Source organism: Ambystoma mexicanum, chromosome 3p, assembly GCF_040938575.1.
Source record: "Ambystoma mexicanum isolate Mex_15411 chromosome 3p, UKY_AmexF1_1, whole genome shotgun sequence".
Lineage (NCBI taxonomy): Eukaryota > Metazoa > Chordata > Amphibia > Caudata > Ambystomatidae > Ambystoma > Ambystoma mexicanum.
The window spans coordinates 34,053,096-34,072,187 of NC_090925.1; the positions used below are offsets into that span (position 1 = coordinate 34,053,096).

The window sequence follows — 19,092 nt, forward strand, 5'->3', positions numbered from 1 at the left end:
TGGCTGACTTCCCAAACTGCACTGCATGCACAGAGCAGCATAAACCTTTGCTCATGCTATTTGTTATTGCCGTATCCCGATAGGACTATGGTTTAAAGAAGGATTTCAAGACCTGTTCTGTAAGACCCAGTGAAACTGTGCTCTTAATGTGATGATGTATTGGTGTAGGAGAATTCCAATATTCCGATGAGTCATTCCCAAGTAAATTGGAGGCGACCAACTCCTGTGCATTCCACATCACACAGTGTGCACTGAGTCAGTGCTCTGCATGCACATAGACATACCAAGAAATGCCAATAGCTTGCAGAGCCCAAGCAGGGACCGTCAATAGGGTAGTGAGAAAGGGACCCACTTCCCATCGCTGGCTTTCTGTGACCACCAGCCAAAGTCTGGCTGATGGATTCTTGGTACAGAGACAATGAGCTTTGCAAACAGGTAAAACCCTCCCATATCTGTCATTGTGGAAGGCCATCAGGAACCCAAAGAGGGGCAACTGAGAGTGCCCTCTCCCTACGGGGGGCTCGATCCACTGAGGCCAAGGATGGGAGGGGTTCAACCAGCCAAAAAGACACATTGGTGCACATCTGTCAGTGTGTGCAGGGGTAGGATGTGTGGGCTGGAGGTTGTGGAGCACTCTTATGGAGCGCCCCTCAGTGTTCTCCAGCACGCCAAACAATATAGCGCTATGCATGAGAGTTCTCCAGCACATTCATTCTGCGCTAAGCGCTGCAGATTAACATGGCAGAATCATGCATGCAGCACACCTGCAGTGCTCGGTCCCAGATTCCCAGGCACTGCATGTTTCTTCCTGAGCTGGCTGGGCCGCGAGCGAGTCCTACAGGCTAATCTGTAACCTGTCCATCATGGGGTACCTTTGTTTCTTTTTCCATACATTCAGTGTATTGACTTTCCATATCATTATCTGCTGAGCTCTGAAATAGCGGCGGCCTTGCAGCCATGCAGATACAGCTGGAGGTTCTTGGGTATAAATACCAGCGTTGCAGCCAGAGGAGTCACCACAGAGAAATCCCAGGACCACCATGAAGTTCCTTCTGATCTGCGCCCTTCTGGGAGCTGCCGGTAGGTTCAGGAAGATGCACTCACTTTCATTGCAGCATTGCAACAGTGATCGAAGTGAGCGGGAACGGTCGGGAGCGGTGTTCCACTACCTTTTTTTTCTGTTTTTATTCACCAGTCTATATAGAAGGTTGTCCATGCATGTCCCATGTCCCTGTACAAGTGTAAAGGTGTAATAGTAGCCTTAACTAGTCACTAATGCCATGGCTGCAACACCTTGCACATGTTGCACTAGGCTTCCGCCTACCCTCTTCACTGCTGAGACCACAGTTCCACTACTTTCTTTCAGTCGGTGCACTCCTACCACTGATCATTCATTATAATGTGAATAGAATGTTGTCCTCCTCTCTGGCAGTCTACTGATTACTAAAGGACCCACAACAAACATCAGACACATCAAGCACTCGTCCACCTGATGGCGTGCCTCGCGCAGCTGATCATGGCGTGCCTCGCGCAGCTGATCATGGCGTGCCTCGCGCAGCTGATCATGGCGTGCCTCGCGCAGCTGATCATGGCGTGCCTCGCGCAGGTGATCATGGCGTGCCTCGCGCAGCTGATCATGGCGTGCCTCGCACAGGTGATCATGGTGTGCCTCGCGCAGCTGATCATGGTGTGCCTCGCACCGCTGATCATGGCGTGCCTCGCGCAGCTGATCATGGCGTGCCTCGCGCAGCTGTTCATGGCGTGCCTCGCGCAGCTGATCATGGCGTGCCTCGCGCAGCTGATCATGGCGTGCCTCGCGCAGCTGATCATGGCGTGCCTCGCGCAGCTGTTCATGGTGTGCCTCGCGCAGCTGATCATGGCGTGCCTCGCGCAGCTGATCATGGCGTGCCTCGCGCAGCTGATCATGGCGTGCCTCGCTCAGGTGATCATGGCGTGCCTCGCGCCGCTGATCATGGTGTGCCTCGCGCTGCTGATCATGGCGTGCCTCGCTCAGGTGATCATGGCGTGCCTCGCGCAGCTGATCATGGCGTGCCTCGCGCAGCTGATCATGGCGTGCCTCGCGCAGCTGATCATGGCGTGCCTCGCGCAGATGATCATGGCGTGCCTCGCACAGCTGATCATGGCGTGCCTCGCGCCGCTGATCATGGTGTGCCTCGCGCTGCTGATCATGGGGTGCCTCGCGCAGCTGATCATGGCGTGCCTCGCGCAGATGATCATGGAGTGCCTCGCGCAGCTCATCGGACAGTAACGTCTTCTCTGCTCCCACTAACGCACCTACAACCCCATCTTTTTCCTTGCCGGGCCCAGTACAACCAAGAGGCCATGCACAAGGAACACTCTGTACTGTAGCCAGCATAGTAACATTGCATAGCTTGAGTGGATTCTATTGCATTGCATTTTAAGACTAGGCCATACCTTTCAGTGTATTTGGAGAATACCTTTTCCTGCTGCCTAAAGGGTCACAATGTCATCTTCTCCTCTTAATCTCAGGCCAAATGATTACTTGCCGAGTCTCTGTTGTGTGGACTGAATGTTGCTTGAGTTATGGTATCTCCTCTTAATCTCAGGCAAAATGATTAGTTGGCGAGTCTCTGTTGTGTGGACTGAATGTTGCTTGAGTTATGGTATCTTTTTTTAATCTCAGGCCAACTGATTACTGGGTGAGTCTCTGTTGTGTGGACTGAATGTTGCTTGAGTTATGGTACCTCGTCTTAATCTCAGGCCAAATGATTACTTGACAAATCTGTTGTGTGGACTGAATGTTGCTTGAGTTATGGTACCTCCTCTTAATCTCAGGCCAAATGATTACTGGGCGAGTCTCTGTTGTGTGGACTGAATGTTGCTTGAGTTATGGTATCCCTTCTTAATCTCAGGCCAAATGATTACTTACTGAATGTTGCTTGAGGTATGGTATCTCCTCTTAATCTCAGGCCAAATGATAACTTACTGAATGTTGCTTGAGTTATGGTATCTCCTCTTAATCTTAGTCCAAATGATTACTTGACGAGTCTCTGTTGTGTGGACTTAATGTTGCTTGAGTTATGGTATCTCCTCTTAACCTCAGGGCAAATGATTACTGGACGAGTCTCTGTTGTGTCGACTGAATGTTGCTTGAGTATTGGTATCTCCTCTTAATCTCCGGCCAAATGATTACTTACTGAATGTTGCTTGAGTTATGGTATCTCCTCTTAATCTCAGGCCAAATGATTTCTTGGCAAGTCTCTGTTGTGTGGACTGAATGTTGCTTGAGTTATGGTATTTCCTCTTAATCTCAGGCCAAATGATTAGTTGACGAGTCTCTGTTGTGTGGATTTAATGTTGCTTGAGTTATGGTATCTCCTCTTAACCTCAGGGCAAATGATTACTGGACGAGTCTCTGTTGTGTCGACTGAATGTTGCTTGAGTATTGGTATCTCCTCTTAATCTCCGGCCAAATGATTACTTACTGAATGTTGCTTGAGTTATGGTATCTCCTCTTAATCTCAGGCCAAATGATTTCTTGGCAAGTCTCTGTTGTGTGGACTGAATGTTGCTTGAGTTATGGTATTTCCTCTTAATCTTAGTCCAAATGATTACTTGACGAGTCTCTGTTGTGTGGACTTAATGTTGCTTGAGTTATGGTATCTCCTCTTAACCTCAGGCCAAATGATTACTGGACGAGTCTCTGTTGTGTGGACTGAATTTTGCTTGAGTATTGGTATCTCCACTTAATCTCAGTCTAAATGATTACTGGACAAGTCTCTGTTGTGTGGACTGAATTTTGCTTGAGTATTGGTATCTCCACTTAATCTCAGTCTAAATGATTACTGGATGAGTCTCTGTTGTGTGGACTGAAAGTTGCTTGAGTTATGGTATCTCCTCTTAATCTCTGGCTAAATGATTACTTGACGAGTCTCTGTTGTGTGGACTGAATGTTGCTTGAGTTCTGGTATCTCGTCTTAATCTCAGGCCACATGATTACTTGACGAGTCTCTATTGTGTGGACTGAATGTTGCTTGAGTTATGGTAGTTTGGCACCAAGCGGACAGACAAAGGAGATGTCAGGCCAGCTGTTTCTGGGATTTCCCCTTCGATTCCTGTGCCACTCGATTTGACGAGCGATATATACACTTCTGCCACTACGGCCTGACATCTCCTTTGTCTGTCAATTAAGTGACTTCATTGATCTACTAGAGCCGTTTACCCATACGGCCCTCCATTAGGAGTTTTCCTTACTTCTCGTTTGCTTTTGGTACGTGCCTTGAAGACGACCTGTGTGTCGAAACACGTGTTGGCTGTTCAGAATTAAATATCAAACTACTTTTACTTTATTTCATTGTAATGGTGTAAAGCGCACAACCAACCCCTCTCTCTTTTTCTAAGCATTCTATTTCAATTCCAACCAGGGTGTATAGGTTGGCGGGAGTTGAAGTGCTGCTTGCACCTCCTTCAATTACTTCTTGATTTCAAAATACTAGTGCTAACTAGCGCACAGATACTCAGTTTCGAATCCACACGTGTTCATAGTTATTGGACAGGTTGGCAGTGCCGTAAGCAGCGCCCCCAGCTAGCCAGTGATCCTATTTATTGATTATAAAGTGGCTTCCACAAAATGGCGGACCTGGCAGCTAAACAGGCTTCACATGGAATTACTGAACAAACTTTCTCAAGGGAGTATGACTATAAAGGGTTGCATCTACAGTGATGAATTGTACTTTTTGTGCGCATTTCTATTTGTGTTCATTGATGTTTGGGGTGTTACTACAACCAGAAATGGGGTACACTCAAAGCAATACAAGCGATAGACCGTTTCAGGATAAGGGACCTTCACGCTCAAGAGAGGGCATTCAGAAAGATTACCATATGACTGGGTCAGTGATCAGTCCTATTGCACATAAATCGATATGCGAATGTCAGTTATCTGATTAATACACACTGGCTGGTGAAGAGTTAATTGGTGGTGAGTTCTATCATGGTGTTTAGAGCGGTTGCCCTTTCAGCATAGTGCTCATTGCATTAGTCATCCATGGACGCTGTTGGGTTAACTCGGCTCAATGATACAATATGTGTTCATATCCCAGAGTACATACCATGTCTGGGTTACATGTATGTACAGCATTCCACTCCAAAGCACTGATACATGATGACTGAAACATTGAATGCAACTAAGAACTGTAACATGGATGTAGGTCTAATGGCGTTGGTTTCCTTTGCAGCCGCCTTCCCCATTGACGACGATGATGACAAAATTGTTGGCGGCTACACCTGTGGCAAGAACGCTCTGGCCTACCAAGTGTCCCTGAATGCCGGCTACCATTTCTGCGGCGGGTCCCTCATCAACAGCCAATGGGTGGTGTCTGCTGCTCACTGCTACAAATCGTAAGTGCAGTATAGCTGTGTGTCAATGTCCAATCCTCCCGCACACACATTGGCCAATGACTCAGGTGTCGTCACTGTGACCTGCCACACCTGTAACATGCAGACACTCTAGAGCCTGACCTAGCTCCAGTTGGTGTTGCAGCCATTGAGTAACAGCCTGCTGCACCGACCCCGGAACAGAAGTTCACCTTAGCTATTCAGATTGCAAAGAGTGCAAATGCAGCACTACAATCACACAGACCTTAAAAAGAGCAAAACGATGCATAGATGGGAAAGAACAGACCGGAAGCCCTTAGAAAAGTCAGACTTCTCTTTCCCTCAGAAGCAGAAGAGATGTAAACATACAACATGGCGCCATGGTCCTCAGACCCTCAAGCTCAACAAAGACCAGGCCCTGTTTCACATTCATTTGCATGCCCCATGTTTAACGTTGCCCAGAGTGCCCCCACCCCCCTGATTGCTACTGAAGACATGATATGCTAAAATCATTACTTTTCCTAACTCTAGCACTTATGCCTGTTGTCTCCATTTTGGAAGTCTGCAGTCACAGGCCACTGCACGCAATGCATCAATGGACAGACCTGCACTAGACCTCTCGCAGCCTGTTATCCCTGGAGCAGGAACTCTAGATGCCAATGTCTGAGGTCACGCAAACAGTGACCAGCGGTCAAGCCATTTCCTGGATCACTCCATGGATTTAGGCCTTCCTCCTGCTGTGCCTTAGAAGAGACTGCACCCTACCCTTATTGCCTTTATCCTGCTGTGCCTTAGTAGAGACTCCCCCCTACCCTCATGGCCTTCATTCTGCTGTGCCTTAGAAGAGACTCCACCCTACCCTTATGGCCTTCATCCTGCTGTGCCTTAGAAGAGACACCACCCTACCCTCATGGCCTTCCTCCTGCTGTGCCTAATAAGAGACTCCACCCTACCCTCATGGCCTTCATCCTGCTGTGCCTTAGAAGAGACTCCACCCTACCCTCATGGCCTTCCTCCTGCTGTGCCTTAGAAGAGACTCCACCCTACCCTCATGGCCTTCATCCTGCTGTGCCTTAGAAGAGACTCCACCCTACCCTTATGGCCTTCATCCTGCTGTGCCTTAGAAGAGACTCCACCCTACCCTCATGGCCTTCCTCCTGCTGTGCCTAATAAGAGACTCCGCCCTACCCTCATGGCCTTCATCCTGCTGTGCCTTAGAAGAGACTCCACCCTACCCTCATGGCCTTCCTCCTGCTGTGCCTTAGAAGAGACTCCACCCTACCCTTATGGCCTTCATCCTGCTGTGCCTTAGAAGAGACTCCACCCTACCCTCATGGCCTTCATCCTGATGTGCCTTAGAAGAGACTCCACCCTACCCTTATGGCCTTCATCCTGCTGTGCCTTAGAAGAGACTCCACCCTACCCTCATGTCCTTCCTCCTGCTGTGCCTAATAAGAGACTGCACCCTACCCTCATGGCCTTCATCCTGATGTGCCTTAGAAGAGACTCCACCCTACCCTCATGGCCTTCCTCCTGCTGTGCCTTATAAGAGACTCCACCCTACCCTCATGGCCTTCCTCCTGCTGTGCCTAATAAGAGACTCCACCCTACCCTTATGGCCTTCCACCTGCTGTGCCTAATAAGAGACTGCACCCTACCCTCATGGCCTTCATCCTGATGTGCCTTAGAAGAGACTCCACCCTACCCTCATGGCCTTCTTCCTGCTGTGCCTTATAAGAGACTCCACCCTACCCTCATGGCCTTCCTCCTGCTGTGCCTAATAAGAGACTCCACCCTACCCTTATGGCCTTCCACCTGCTGTGCCTAATAAGAGACTGCACCCTACCCTTATGGCCTTCCTCCTGCTGTGCCTTATAAGAGACTCCACCCTACCCTTATGGCCTTCCTCGTGCTGTGCCTTATAAGAGACTGCACCCTACCCTTATGGCCTTCCTCCTGTTGTGCCTTATAAGAGACTACACCAGACCCTTACGGCCTTCAACCTGGTGTGCCTTATAAGAGACTCCACCCTACCCTTATGGCCTTCCTCCTGCTGTGCCTTATAAGAGACTCCACCCTACCCTTATGGCCTTCCTCCTGCTGTGCCTTATACGAGACTGCACCCTACCCTTATGGCCTTCCTCCTGCTGTGCCTTATAAGAGACTGCACCCTACCCTTATGGCCTTCCCCCTGCTGTGCCTTATAAGAGACTACACCCTACCCTATGGCCGTCCTCCTGCTGTGCCTTATAAGAGACTGCACCCTACCCTTATGGACTTCAGCCCTGCTGTGCCTTATAAGAGACTGCACCCTACCCTTATGGCCTTCCTCCTGCTGTGCCTTATAAGAGACTCCACCCTACCCTTATGGCCTTCCTCCTGCTGTGCCTTATAAGAGACTCCACCCTACCCTTATGGCCTTCCTCCTGCTGTGCCTTAGAAGAGACTCCACCCTACCCTTATGGCCTTCCTCCTGCTGTGCCTTATAAGAGACTGCACCCTACCCTTATGGACTTCAGCCCTGCTGTGCCTTATAAGAGACTTTACCCTACCCTTATGGCCTTCCTCCTGCTGTGCCTTATAAGAGACTGCACCCTACCCTTATGGACTTCAGCCCTGCTGTGCCTTATACGAGACTGCACCCTACCCTTATGGCCTTCCTCCTGCTGTGCCTTATAAGAGACTGCACCCTACCCTTATGGCCTTCCTCCTGCTGTGCCTTATAAGAGACTACACCCTACCCTTATGGCCGTCCTCCTGCTGTGCCTTATAAGAGACTGCACCCTACCCTTATGGCCTTCCTCCTGCTGTGCCTTATAAGAGACTGCACCCTACCCTTCTGGCCTTCAGCCCTGCAGTTACACAACTATTCCTTTCTGAAACCATCTCACTGCACCGCCACTCTAAAGAAACATCTGAGCTGGATGTCTTTAACCTTCAAGTTTCTTAGACTTAATCTAGTCTTTCTGTCGAGAACTTCGGAACGCCGGCGCCTCGTAACTGTGATCCTGGAGTGGTGAGAAGGCGGCAACACCACAATGTTGTGGAAGCCTTGAGAAAACGAGGAGAAAATGGCACAAGATGATTGCCCAGACTCACCGACACGAAGCAGAGCGAGCCTCGCTGCGCCACGGAGTGATTCCACGGATGGTAGTGGCAGAAGAACGGTGCAATGCACTGAGCCGGGGCACCAGATAGAAAGAAAGCTGGAAGGAGCAGGAACCACAGAGCAGAAGGTGAAGGACCAAAGAAACAAGTGAGAGGAACTGTCTGGAGCAACAGGACGAAGACATAACTCCAAGAACAGGAGACCGAGGGAAGAGGAAGTAAAAGGAGTGAAGCACAACAGGAGAAGTTGAGATGTGAGGATCGCCGTCTAAGTCAAGCTTAAATAGCCCAACATGACAGCGCAGTCATAACCGCCTGTCCCCTAGCAATGCTAGGACGCTCCCTGATGCTCATGCACGGATCCATGACCATGGCTCAATGGGCATGTGCCCAGATCGCAAGATGGCGGCGCGCATCTGCATGGGCCGTCGAGGAATCGGGGAGCCCGTCTGTCCTCCAGTGCATTCAGCACTGTGACAACATCTGCACCATTGCGTCTAGAGCCTTCAGGCTCCCTGCACAGGTAAGGTCAGTCCCTGGACACTGGAACCTCTGGGGTGCGGGCGTGGGCATGAGTGCCTAACACTTACTTTGACCTGTTACTGATTTTATTTCACTGTTACCTCTTGTCTGGCGAGCTAGACATCTCCTCTGCCCCTTGGCTAGTGTGGCGTTGCCCTTTAAGGGTACGCACGCGACGGAGTGATGTGCACTCCGTCGCGTGCGCTGTTAAATAAACGGGGCGTTCCCGGTGACATCACAATCACCGGGGAGCCCACACTGGAAGCACTCCTGTCTCCGTGTCTCTCTGTCACAGGGGGTGGGGGGCTCATGGACGGCGGCAACCGGGGGCCGCCAACAGTGGCGGGCCAACGGGGAGGCCGAGCGCATGATGCGCACCCTCAACAAGGTATTCAGGATCGCCCATGGCAAGGGCGAGTGCTTGCAGAGGGCCCTGTACGTTTTCCTGCGGGGATACCGGACCACACCTCACACGTCCACTGGTGTGGCCCCGGCGGAGGCGCTGTTCCAGAGGTGCCCGAGAGACATCATACCGGAGGTGGGGGACAGGGACCCTGCCGTCATTGACAATGAACAGGTCGAAGAGGAAAGACGAATCAGGACACAGATGGAAAACATCCAGAGATGCCTCAGACCCCCACACATCGCACTGGGAGATGAGGTGCTGGTGAGGAATCGCCACCCACATGGAAAGCTGTCCCTCACGTATGAACCCGCTCCCTTAGATGTCGTGGCGGTCAAGGGTTCTATGGTAACAGCCTCTGACGGGACATCGTCTGTAACCAGGAATGCCTCGTTCTTCAGGAGAATTGGCGACCCCAGGGTGGACAGCCCGGACGACCGAGAGGGTGAAGGTGCCTTGGATGAAGGTGGGGGAGAAGGACCCGCGGTGGATTCTCCCGCTCGAGGCAGACCCGGTCAAGAGACACCGGCCAGGGACGCTGGCAGGAGGTACCCCCTGAGAACAGGGCGTGGGAAACCTGCCCGTCTCACAGACTATATTACGGACTGAGCTGGCATGGCTGACCGGGGTTAAATGGTCAGGTCAAGACAGGTACCCGCGGGGGATCCAGGGTGGCTGTGAATAAATGGGGGTTCGTTTGGGGAACTGATAGAGTGGTGTGTTTATAAATGTGTGATAGTTTAGTCCCTCCTGTTTCCAATTTGTTGTTATGGAAAAGGAGGAGTGTGGCGTTGCCCTTTAAGGGTACGCACGCGACGGAGTGACGTGCACTCCGTCGCGTGCGCTGTTAAATAAACGGGGCGTTCCCGGTGACATCACAATCACCGGGGAGCCCACACTGGAAGCACTCCTGTCTCCGTGTCTCTCTGTCACGGGGGGTGGGGGGCTCACGGACGGCGGCAACCGGGGGCCGCCAACAGCTAGTATGCTGGTATTCACACTCATCCTACTCGTTCTCCACAAACATTCCTGTAAATAAAGTGCAAAGGGTGTCCTGGATCCTGGATCTCTTCGTTGCATTCCTAGAAGGGCTGCACCTCTTGAGAGCAACTATTGCCCCATGTTAGGGAGTGTCAAACCCTCGGGCATGAGCAGTGACGCATTAAGTCACCTTGCCTTGAACTGTGCACTTGCCCTCATACAACCATAAATATAGAGCTCTAAAAACGATACCCTTTAGATGTTGCTTCCAGTTACCAAGGGGAAGGGAACAATTGGCCCATATCTTGCATATGCTGCAATCTACAGAGCGCCTTGAAGGCTATACACGCCGCACCACAGAACTTATTCTATCCATCTGCAGCAAGTAGCGGCAAGTTCTACTGCTGGATATTGCAGCATGTTGAATGCCCACAATGCCCTGGACACACATTCAGCCAGAAATGATAGACATTCGACTTCAAATAAACCTTTGGGCTCAACCCTGGCAACACCACTCCAGACTCATCATTTTCAAGAGCCAAGCGCGCCATCACGCCCAGCGCATTCCACATAACTCCTCCTACTGATGAGCAAATCTTGGCAGCGTCTGCCCTACAGATTCAGCTCAGAGTCATATGAACCTTGCCTAACCCTGGACACTAAGGTATGTGCGGGCAACCTTGCCACTCAAAGTAGTGAGGTCACTTGTGGGTTTGTGCACAAAGTACCTTCCACAGAACATGAATGCATGCAGCAGTTACCCCTCGGACCCGCCATATTCCACCCTCTTTGACTCCTTCTGCAATTCCTAGCACCAGAATTCCAGTCCTACAATTCATAGAAAATGTCACACTTTGACAGGAAGGAAACCTGTGCCCCACTCCAGCAGAGCACCTGCATTGCCCGTGGTGACTTAAGTATGTGGCACTAGGTCACATGAAGAGATGCTGACTCTATTGAATCTGCTGCCAGCCTTTGGAAAGCCAACTCTGGACACAACGTAGGCATTAAAGGGGCAAGGATGTTGCTCAGTCCTGATTGGACCTTTTGGGGTTTTACTAAGATGCTTACTCCCGCCTATCAGTCAAAGGCATGAAAAACATATATGATTCATAAAATATATGTAAATGTTTAGACAGGAAATCATATGACCACTCATCTTACAAATAATACAATATTAATGCTTATGAAATTTATTTTAGGCGCATTCAGGTGAGGCTCGGCGAGCACAACATCAACTCCAATGAAGGCACCGAACAATTCATTGACTCTGTCAAGGTCATCAGACATGGCAGCTACAACTCCCGGAACCTGGATAACGACATCATGCTCATCAAGCTGTCCCGCGCAGCGACGCTCAACAGCTACGTGAAGGCCGTCGCGCTGCCCACTGGCTGTGCTGCCGCCGGAACACAGTGCCTGATATCCGGTTGGGGAAACACCTCCGGCAGTGGCTGTAAGTGACCAGGGTCTGGGTTAATGGGGGTTCTTGAGCAATGGCCTAGTGGTGGGATGTTGACACAGTGGACAGGGCTGTAAGTGACCAGGGACTGGGGCAATGGGGGTTCTTGAGCAATGGCCTAGTGGTGGGATGTTGACACAGTAGAACAATCTGTATGTGACCAGGGACTGGGGCAATGGGGTTTCTGGAGCAATGGCCTAGTGGTGGGATGTTGACACAGTGGAAGTGGCTGTAAGTGACCAGGGACTGGGGCAATGGGGGTTCTGGAGCAATGGCATAGTGGTGGGATGTTGACACAGTGGAGTGGCTGTAAGTGACCAGGGTCTGGGGCAATGGGGGTTCTGGAGCCATGGCATAGTGGTGGGATGTTGACACAGTGGAGTGGCTGTAAGTGACCAGGGACTGGGGCAATGGGGATTCTGGAGCAATGGCCTAGTGGTGCGATGTTGACACAGTGGAGTAGCTGTAAGTGACCAGGATCTGGGGCAATGGGGGTTCTGGAGTCATGGCATAGTGGTGGGATGATGACACGATGGAAGTGGCTGTAAGTGACCAGGGACGGGGGCAATGGGAGTTCTAGAGTAATGGCACAGTGGTGGGATGTTGACACCGTGGAGTTGGCTGTGACATGGGACTGGGGAAATGGGGGTTCTGGAGCAATGTCACAGTGGTGGGATGTTGACACAATGGAAGTGGCTGTAAGTGACCAGGGACTGGGGCAATGGGGGTTCTGGAGCAATGGCATAGTGGTGGGATGTTGACACAGTGGAAGTAGCTGTAAGTGACCAGGGTCTGGGGCAATGGGGGTTCTGGAGCAATGGCGTAGTGGTGGGATGTTGACACAGTGGACAGGGCTGTAAGTGACCAGGGACTGGGGCAATGGGGGTTCTGGAGCAATGGCATAGTGGTGGGATGTTGACCCAGTGGCACTGGCTGCGACCATGCCTTGCTATTGAAGGCTCTGATGCACTCACTTTCATATTGGCCTGTTCAGAGCTCTGGCCCCCTTCCTCTTTACTAAATGAGAGATGTAGGAGCCGCTGAAAACGCGCTATAGCAACATTGCCTCTATACACAGAACCATAGTAGTCATTAACCCTTTAGCCTTATATGAAAATGGTATTGAGATGACCAATATTTGTTACATTTATTTTAAAGTTCATATTCACAATTAGCTTGAATCCGCTCATAACAAAACCTGGGAAGATGGGAGTCTTGTGAATGTATCTTGTGAGGTGTTGTGTGTCCTCACTTTGTGCAGAGATGTATCACAACTGAACACCTTTTAGGTGTTAAAGTATATTTATTAAATAGAACGGCCCCAGTGCAAAATGCTTACCCGCGTGAGATGAACGTGCCTTTGTGGTTGACGATGCCTGGGTGTGGGTGGGGGGATTATTGAAAGTCATTCAGCGGGTTCTGATGGCGGGGGATAGGCTGAGTAATCGCTACCCCGCCTGTCCACCCACTTCCCCTTGCGAGTCTGTGAAACAGCCAGACAGAGATGCCTCCACTGGGCAGAATGGGGGCATGAGGTTGCCCCCTTTTTCCACCCCACACACCATTGAGTCGTAAGGGACCTCCAGCGAAATCCAACCAGGTTTATTGTAATTGGTTATTTATTACGTGCTTAATACCCAGAGGTTTCTAAGCATGGACCTGGGAATTGAACCTGTGTTTTGCTCTGCGTTGTCTTGCTTCCAAGATGAGCGTGTTGCCCCTGACTAATCCTCCCAGCCTCACCTTAGAGTTGGCCTCAATTTTGTTGGACATCTTGCCTGCAATGCAGGCCTCGGCAATACTGGTACATCCAGTGCCAGCTTTTCTAGTTGGCAGAGTTGAGATATTATCAGTCCCCTCACACCCATGGCAGATCCAGCCCCTAAGGACTCGGCTACAGCCTTCTGAATCGGGTGAGAGCCCCCTTCAGCAGGTTCCTCTGCTGGTGGGAGCCTGGTTCTTGTAGCATCTGCCTGTGTTGTGTGCACCAATGCAGGCAGTAGAATGTTATGAGGTAGCCTGGGACCCTAGAGGTCATCAGGGTTCCAGGACTGGCAGTTGATTATTCAGGGTGGGAGATCTAACTAGAGAAGATGCATAATGTCTAGCTCCTGCCTCTTTCTTCCCAACTTGCCCTGTAACTTAAACAAAATAACTTGCATTTATATATACCAGCCTCCTGGGGCATCTCTGCTATGTGTGCCAACTTCAGTGAATCCCCAAAACTACAGCTCTGAGGTTGGTGACTGTGTTGCCGCCTTTTCCCCTGATCCTTGTTCAATTTTGCAAACGTCAAAGATAGAAATTAACCTCTTTTCAAAGTGCTATGAACATTGATTCGTTTCTTTCGTTTAATTGCACACACATGATTATATGTAATATGATTTACAAATGTCAATATTTAGTACATTTGCAGAAAGAACTTTTCTTGGGAACTCAAAACAACATCTTGTCCTGGAACCTGTACCTTTTATGTGCATAACTGGAATAGACTGAAGGCCATTGCTGATAACAGACAGAAATATCAAGATACTGGAAGCACAATGACTCCCGTAAAATACATTGTAAAAAGGAACTTGAAAGCCTATGAAGAGAGTATTATGGGATAGTAAAACAGAGTTTTGCATTAAAAAGACTTTAATGTCCTATTTGGAAGCATTTTCTGTGTCAGAGAGATTCACTTCGCCCACAGGACATTATATCTGTGCATGTGTGGGTGTCTAAACAACTGCACAACACACTCCCCAGCCTGACCAACAGGCAGCCAGCAGGTCTGGAATGCAGCCAGCTGCCTTCAATCACACATTGACTCTCCCTCCAGCAGGTGCCTTCAATCACACATTGACTCTCCCTCCAGCAGGTGCCTTCCATCACACATTGACCCTCCCTGAAGCAGCTGCCTTCAATCACACATTGACTCTCCGTCGAGCAGGTGCCTCCAATCACACATTGACTCTCCCTCCAGCAGCTGCCTTCCATCACACATTGACTCTCCCTACAGCAGCTGCCTTCAATCACACATTGACTCTCCCTCAAGCATCTGCCTTCAATCACACATTGACTCTCCCTCCAGCAGGAGCCTTCAATCACGCATTGACTCTCCCTCCATCAGGAGCCTTCAATCACGCATTGACTCTTCCTCCATCAGGAGCCTTCAATCACACATAGACTCTCCCTCCAGCAGGGGCCTTCCATCACACATTGACTCCCTCTAGCAGGGCCCTTCAATCACACATAGACTCTCCCTCCATCAGGAGCCTTCAATCACACATTGACCCTCCCTGAAGCAGCTGCCTTCAATCACACATTGACTCTCCTTCAAGCAGCTTCCTTCAATCACACATTGACTCTCCCTCCAGCAGCTGCCTTCAATCACACATTGACTCTCCCTCAAGCATCTGCCTTCAATCACACATTGTTTCTCCCTCCAGCAGGAGCCTTCAATCACGCATTGACTCTCCCTCCATCAGGAGCCTTCAATCACGCATTGACTCTCCCTCCATCAGGAGCCTTCAATCACACATAGACTCTCCCTCCAGCAGGGGCCTTCCATCACACTTTGACTCCCTCTAGCAGGGCCTTTCAATGACACATAGACTCTCCCTCCATCAGGAGCATTCAATCACACATTGACCCTCCCTGAAGCAGCTGCCTTCAATCACACATTGACTCTCCTTCAAGCAGCTTCCTTCAATCACACATGGACTCTCCCTCCAGCAGCTGCCTTCCATCACACATTGACTCTCCCTCCAGCAGGGGCCATTCTTCCTAAGGGCTCGTTTCCTCCAGTTGCCTTCTTATGCAGTGATGTCACTTGTACACGTGCAGGGTCTGGGGAGCTGTGTATAAGCCGGCAGGTGTATTGTGTCTCCATTGTGTCTGTTTGGCAAGAGCAATCATGAAACGTGTTTTCTTCCCGCTGCCTTCTTGCATAGCTAACTACCCCAGCCAGCTGCAGTGCCTGAACGCCCCCATCTTGTCCTCGAGCCAGTGCACCAACGCCTACCCGGGGCAGATCACCAGCAACATGTTCTGCGCTGGATTCATCGAAGGAGGAAAGGACTCTTGCCAGGTACCAAATCCATCTAAATTATTCGCCTCTGCCTTTGGAAAGTTACTAATTGGTCTGCGGCCGCCATGAGTCATGGGGGTTAGGGGTATATTGATTGCTTGTGACAGCTCTCTAGAAAATAAGAGCCTCTAGAGCAGGGTAGTCCACCTCTAGGCCTCAAGGGACGGAATCCTGATGGGTTTCAGGACATCCCTCATTAATATTAATGACAACAAATGTACATGCATTCAGAATCATTGCATGCAAATGTATTCCATGCATATTAATTAGGGGTATACTGAAAACCCGACATGTTTCTGGCCCTCGAGGCCTGGAGTTGGAAAACCCTGATCTAGAGAGACATACAATGACTGAACATATGCTGTCGATGCCCTTGAACTACATTTACCAGAATTCATTCTGGTGCAATATTTTAAGCAGTGCTTCCTTTGCTTGCATCATGTGTTCCCAAAGAAAAAATCATAACAAAGAAATTCAGTAGTAGTCTTTTTTCTCTGTCTAATGATTTTGCTGATGAAAACGAATCCCCTACCCAATAAGGGACTCATGGGGGAAGTGGTATAACAGAAACTTTGCAACAGTGCAAGACCAATTAGCTCTAAGGCAAAAAACACATGTTAGCACCCGGGGAAGATGTGTATGACACAGGTGCAAACTATCAGTAATTGGGTGCCTTCCACTTTATCCTGTGCCTGTCAACCTGGACCACCCTTTACATGTGCCAGAATATTAGGCCCCATTCCGTTTCACCCTCATACTCTCTGCACCTCTAATCCACTGCTTCAATCCTCATACCCCAACGCCTCATACTCTCTGCACCTCTAATCCACCCCTTCATTCCTCACACCCCCACTCCTCATACTCTCTGCACCTCTAATCCACCCCTTCCATCCTCACACCCCCACTCCTCATACTCTCTGTACCTCTAACCCACCCCTTCCATCCTCACACCCCCACTCCTCATACTCTCTGCACCTCTAATCCACGCCTTCAATCATCATACCCCCACTCCTCATACTCTCTGCGTCTCTAATCCACCCCTTCAATCCTCATATCCCCACTCCTCATACTCTCTGTACCTCTAACCCACCCCTTCCATCCTCACACCCCCACTCCTCATACTCGCTGCACCTCTAATCCACCCCTTCAATCCTCATATCCCCACTCCTCATACTCTCTGTACCTCTAACCCACCCCTTCCATCCTCACACCCCCACTCCTCATACTCTGCACCTCTAATCCACCCCTTCAATCCTCATATCCCCACTCCTCATACTCTCTGTACCTCTAACCCACCCCTTCCATCCTCACACCCCCACTCCTCATACTCTGCACCTCTAAACCACCCCTCCAATCCTCATATCCCCACTCCTCATACTCTTTGCACCTCGAATCCACCCCTTCAATCCTCCTACCCCCACTCCTCATACTCTCTGCACCTCTAATCCTCCCCTTAAATCCTCCTACCCCCACTCCTCATACTCTCTGAACCTCTAATCCTCCCCTTCAATCCTCCTATCCCCACTCCTCATACTCTCTGCACCTCTAATCCACCCCTTCAATCCTCACACCCCCACTCCGCATACTCTCTGCACCTCTTATCCACCCCTCCAATCCTCATACCCCCACTCCTCATACTCTCTGCACCTCTAATCCTCCCCTTCAATCCTCCTATCCCCACTCCTCATACTCTCTGAACCTCTAATCCTCCCCTTCAATCCTCATACCCCCACTCCTCATACTCTTTGCGCCTCTAATGCACCCCTCCAGTCCTCATATCCCCACTCCTCATACTCTCTGTACCTCTAACCCACCCCTTCCATCCTCACACCCCCACTCCTCATACTCTCTGAACCTCTAATCCTCCCCTTCAATCCTCATACCCCCACTCCTCATACTCTCTGCACCTCTAATCCACGCCTTCAATCATCATACCCCCACTCCTCATACTCTCTGCGTCTCTAATCCACCCCTTCAATCCTCATATCCCCACTCCTCATACTCTCTGTACCTCTAACCCACCCCTTCCATCCTCACACCCCCACTCCTCATACTCGCTGCACCTCTAATCCACCCCTTCAATCCTCATATCCCCACTCCTCATACTCTCTGTACCTCTAACCCACCCCTTCCATCCTCACACCCCCACTCCTCATACTCTGCACCTCTAATCCACCCCTTCAATCCTCATATCCCCACTCCTCATACTCTCTGTACCTCTAACCCACCCCTTCCATCCTCACACCCCCACTCCTCATACTCTGCACCTCTAAACCACCCCTCCAATCCTCATATCCCCACTCCTCATACTCTTTGCACCTCTAATCCACCCCTTCAATCCTCCTACCCCCACTCCTCATACTCTCTGCACCTCTAATCCTCCCCTTCAATCCTCCTACCCCCACTCCTCATACTCTCTGAACCTCTAATCCTCCCCTTCAATCCTCCTACCCCCACTCCTCATACTCTCTGCACCTCTAATCCACCCCTTCAATCCTCACACCCCCACTCCGCATACTCTCTGCACCTCTAATCCACCCCTCCAATCCTCATACCCCCACTCCTCATACTCTCTGCACCTCTAATCCTCCCCTTCAATCCTCCTACCCCCACTCCTCATACTCTCTGAACCTCTAATCCTCCCCTTCAATCCTCATACCCCCACTCCTCATACTCTTTGCGCCTCTAATGCACCCCTCCAGTCCTCATATCCCCACTCCTCATACTCTCTGTACCTCTAACCCACCCCTTCCATCCTCACACCCCCACTCCTCATACTCTCTGAACCTCTAATCCTCCCCTTCAATCCTCATACCCCCACTCCTCATACTGTTTGCGCCTCTAATCCACCCCCTCAATCCTCAGACTCCCACTCCTCAATCTCTCTGCACCTCTAATCCAGCCATTCAATCCTCATACCCCACTCCTCATACTCTCTGCACCTCTAATCCTCCCCTTCAATCCTCCTACCCCCACTCCTCATACTCTCTGAACCTCTAATCCTCCCCTTCAATCCTCCTACCCCCACTCCTCATACTCTCTGCACCTCTAATCCACCCCTTCAATCCTCACACCCCCACTCCGCATACTCTCTGCACCTCTAATCCACCCCTCCAATCCTCATACCCCCACTCCTCATACTCTCTGCACCTCTAATCCTCCCCTTCAATCCTCCTACCCCCACTCCTC

At 50.4% G+C, this 19,092-nt stretch overlaps 1 protein-coding gene across 1 annotated transcript in view; it reads left to right on the forward strand.

Annotated features, from left to right (window-relative positions):
- Window positions 1-1,034: 1,034 nt before the first annotated feature.
- The window catches only part of LOC138579467 (trypsin-like), a 20,771-nt gene continuing 2,713 nt past the window's right edge, over window positions 1,035-19,092 (forward strand). Inside the window, exons 1-4 of the mRNA XM_069649801.1 lie at window positions 1,035-1,080; window positions 5,217-5,379; window positions 11,572-11,825; window positions 15,767-15,903. Of these exons, the coding sequence (XP_069505902.1) occupies window positions 1,041-1,080; window positions 5,217-5,379; window positions 11,572-11,825; window positions 15,767-15,903 (594 nt within the window). The 5' untranslated portion in view covers window positions 1,035-1,040. The remainder of the gene's footprint in view (window positions 1,081-5,216; window positions 5,380-11,571; window positions 11,826-15,766; window positions 15,904-19,092) is intronic.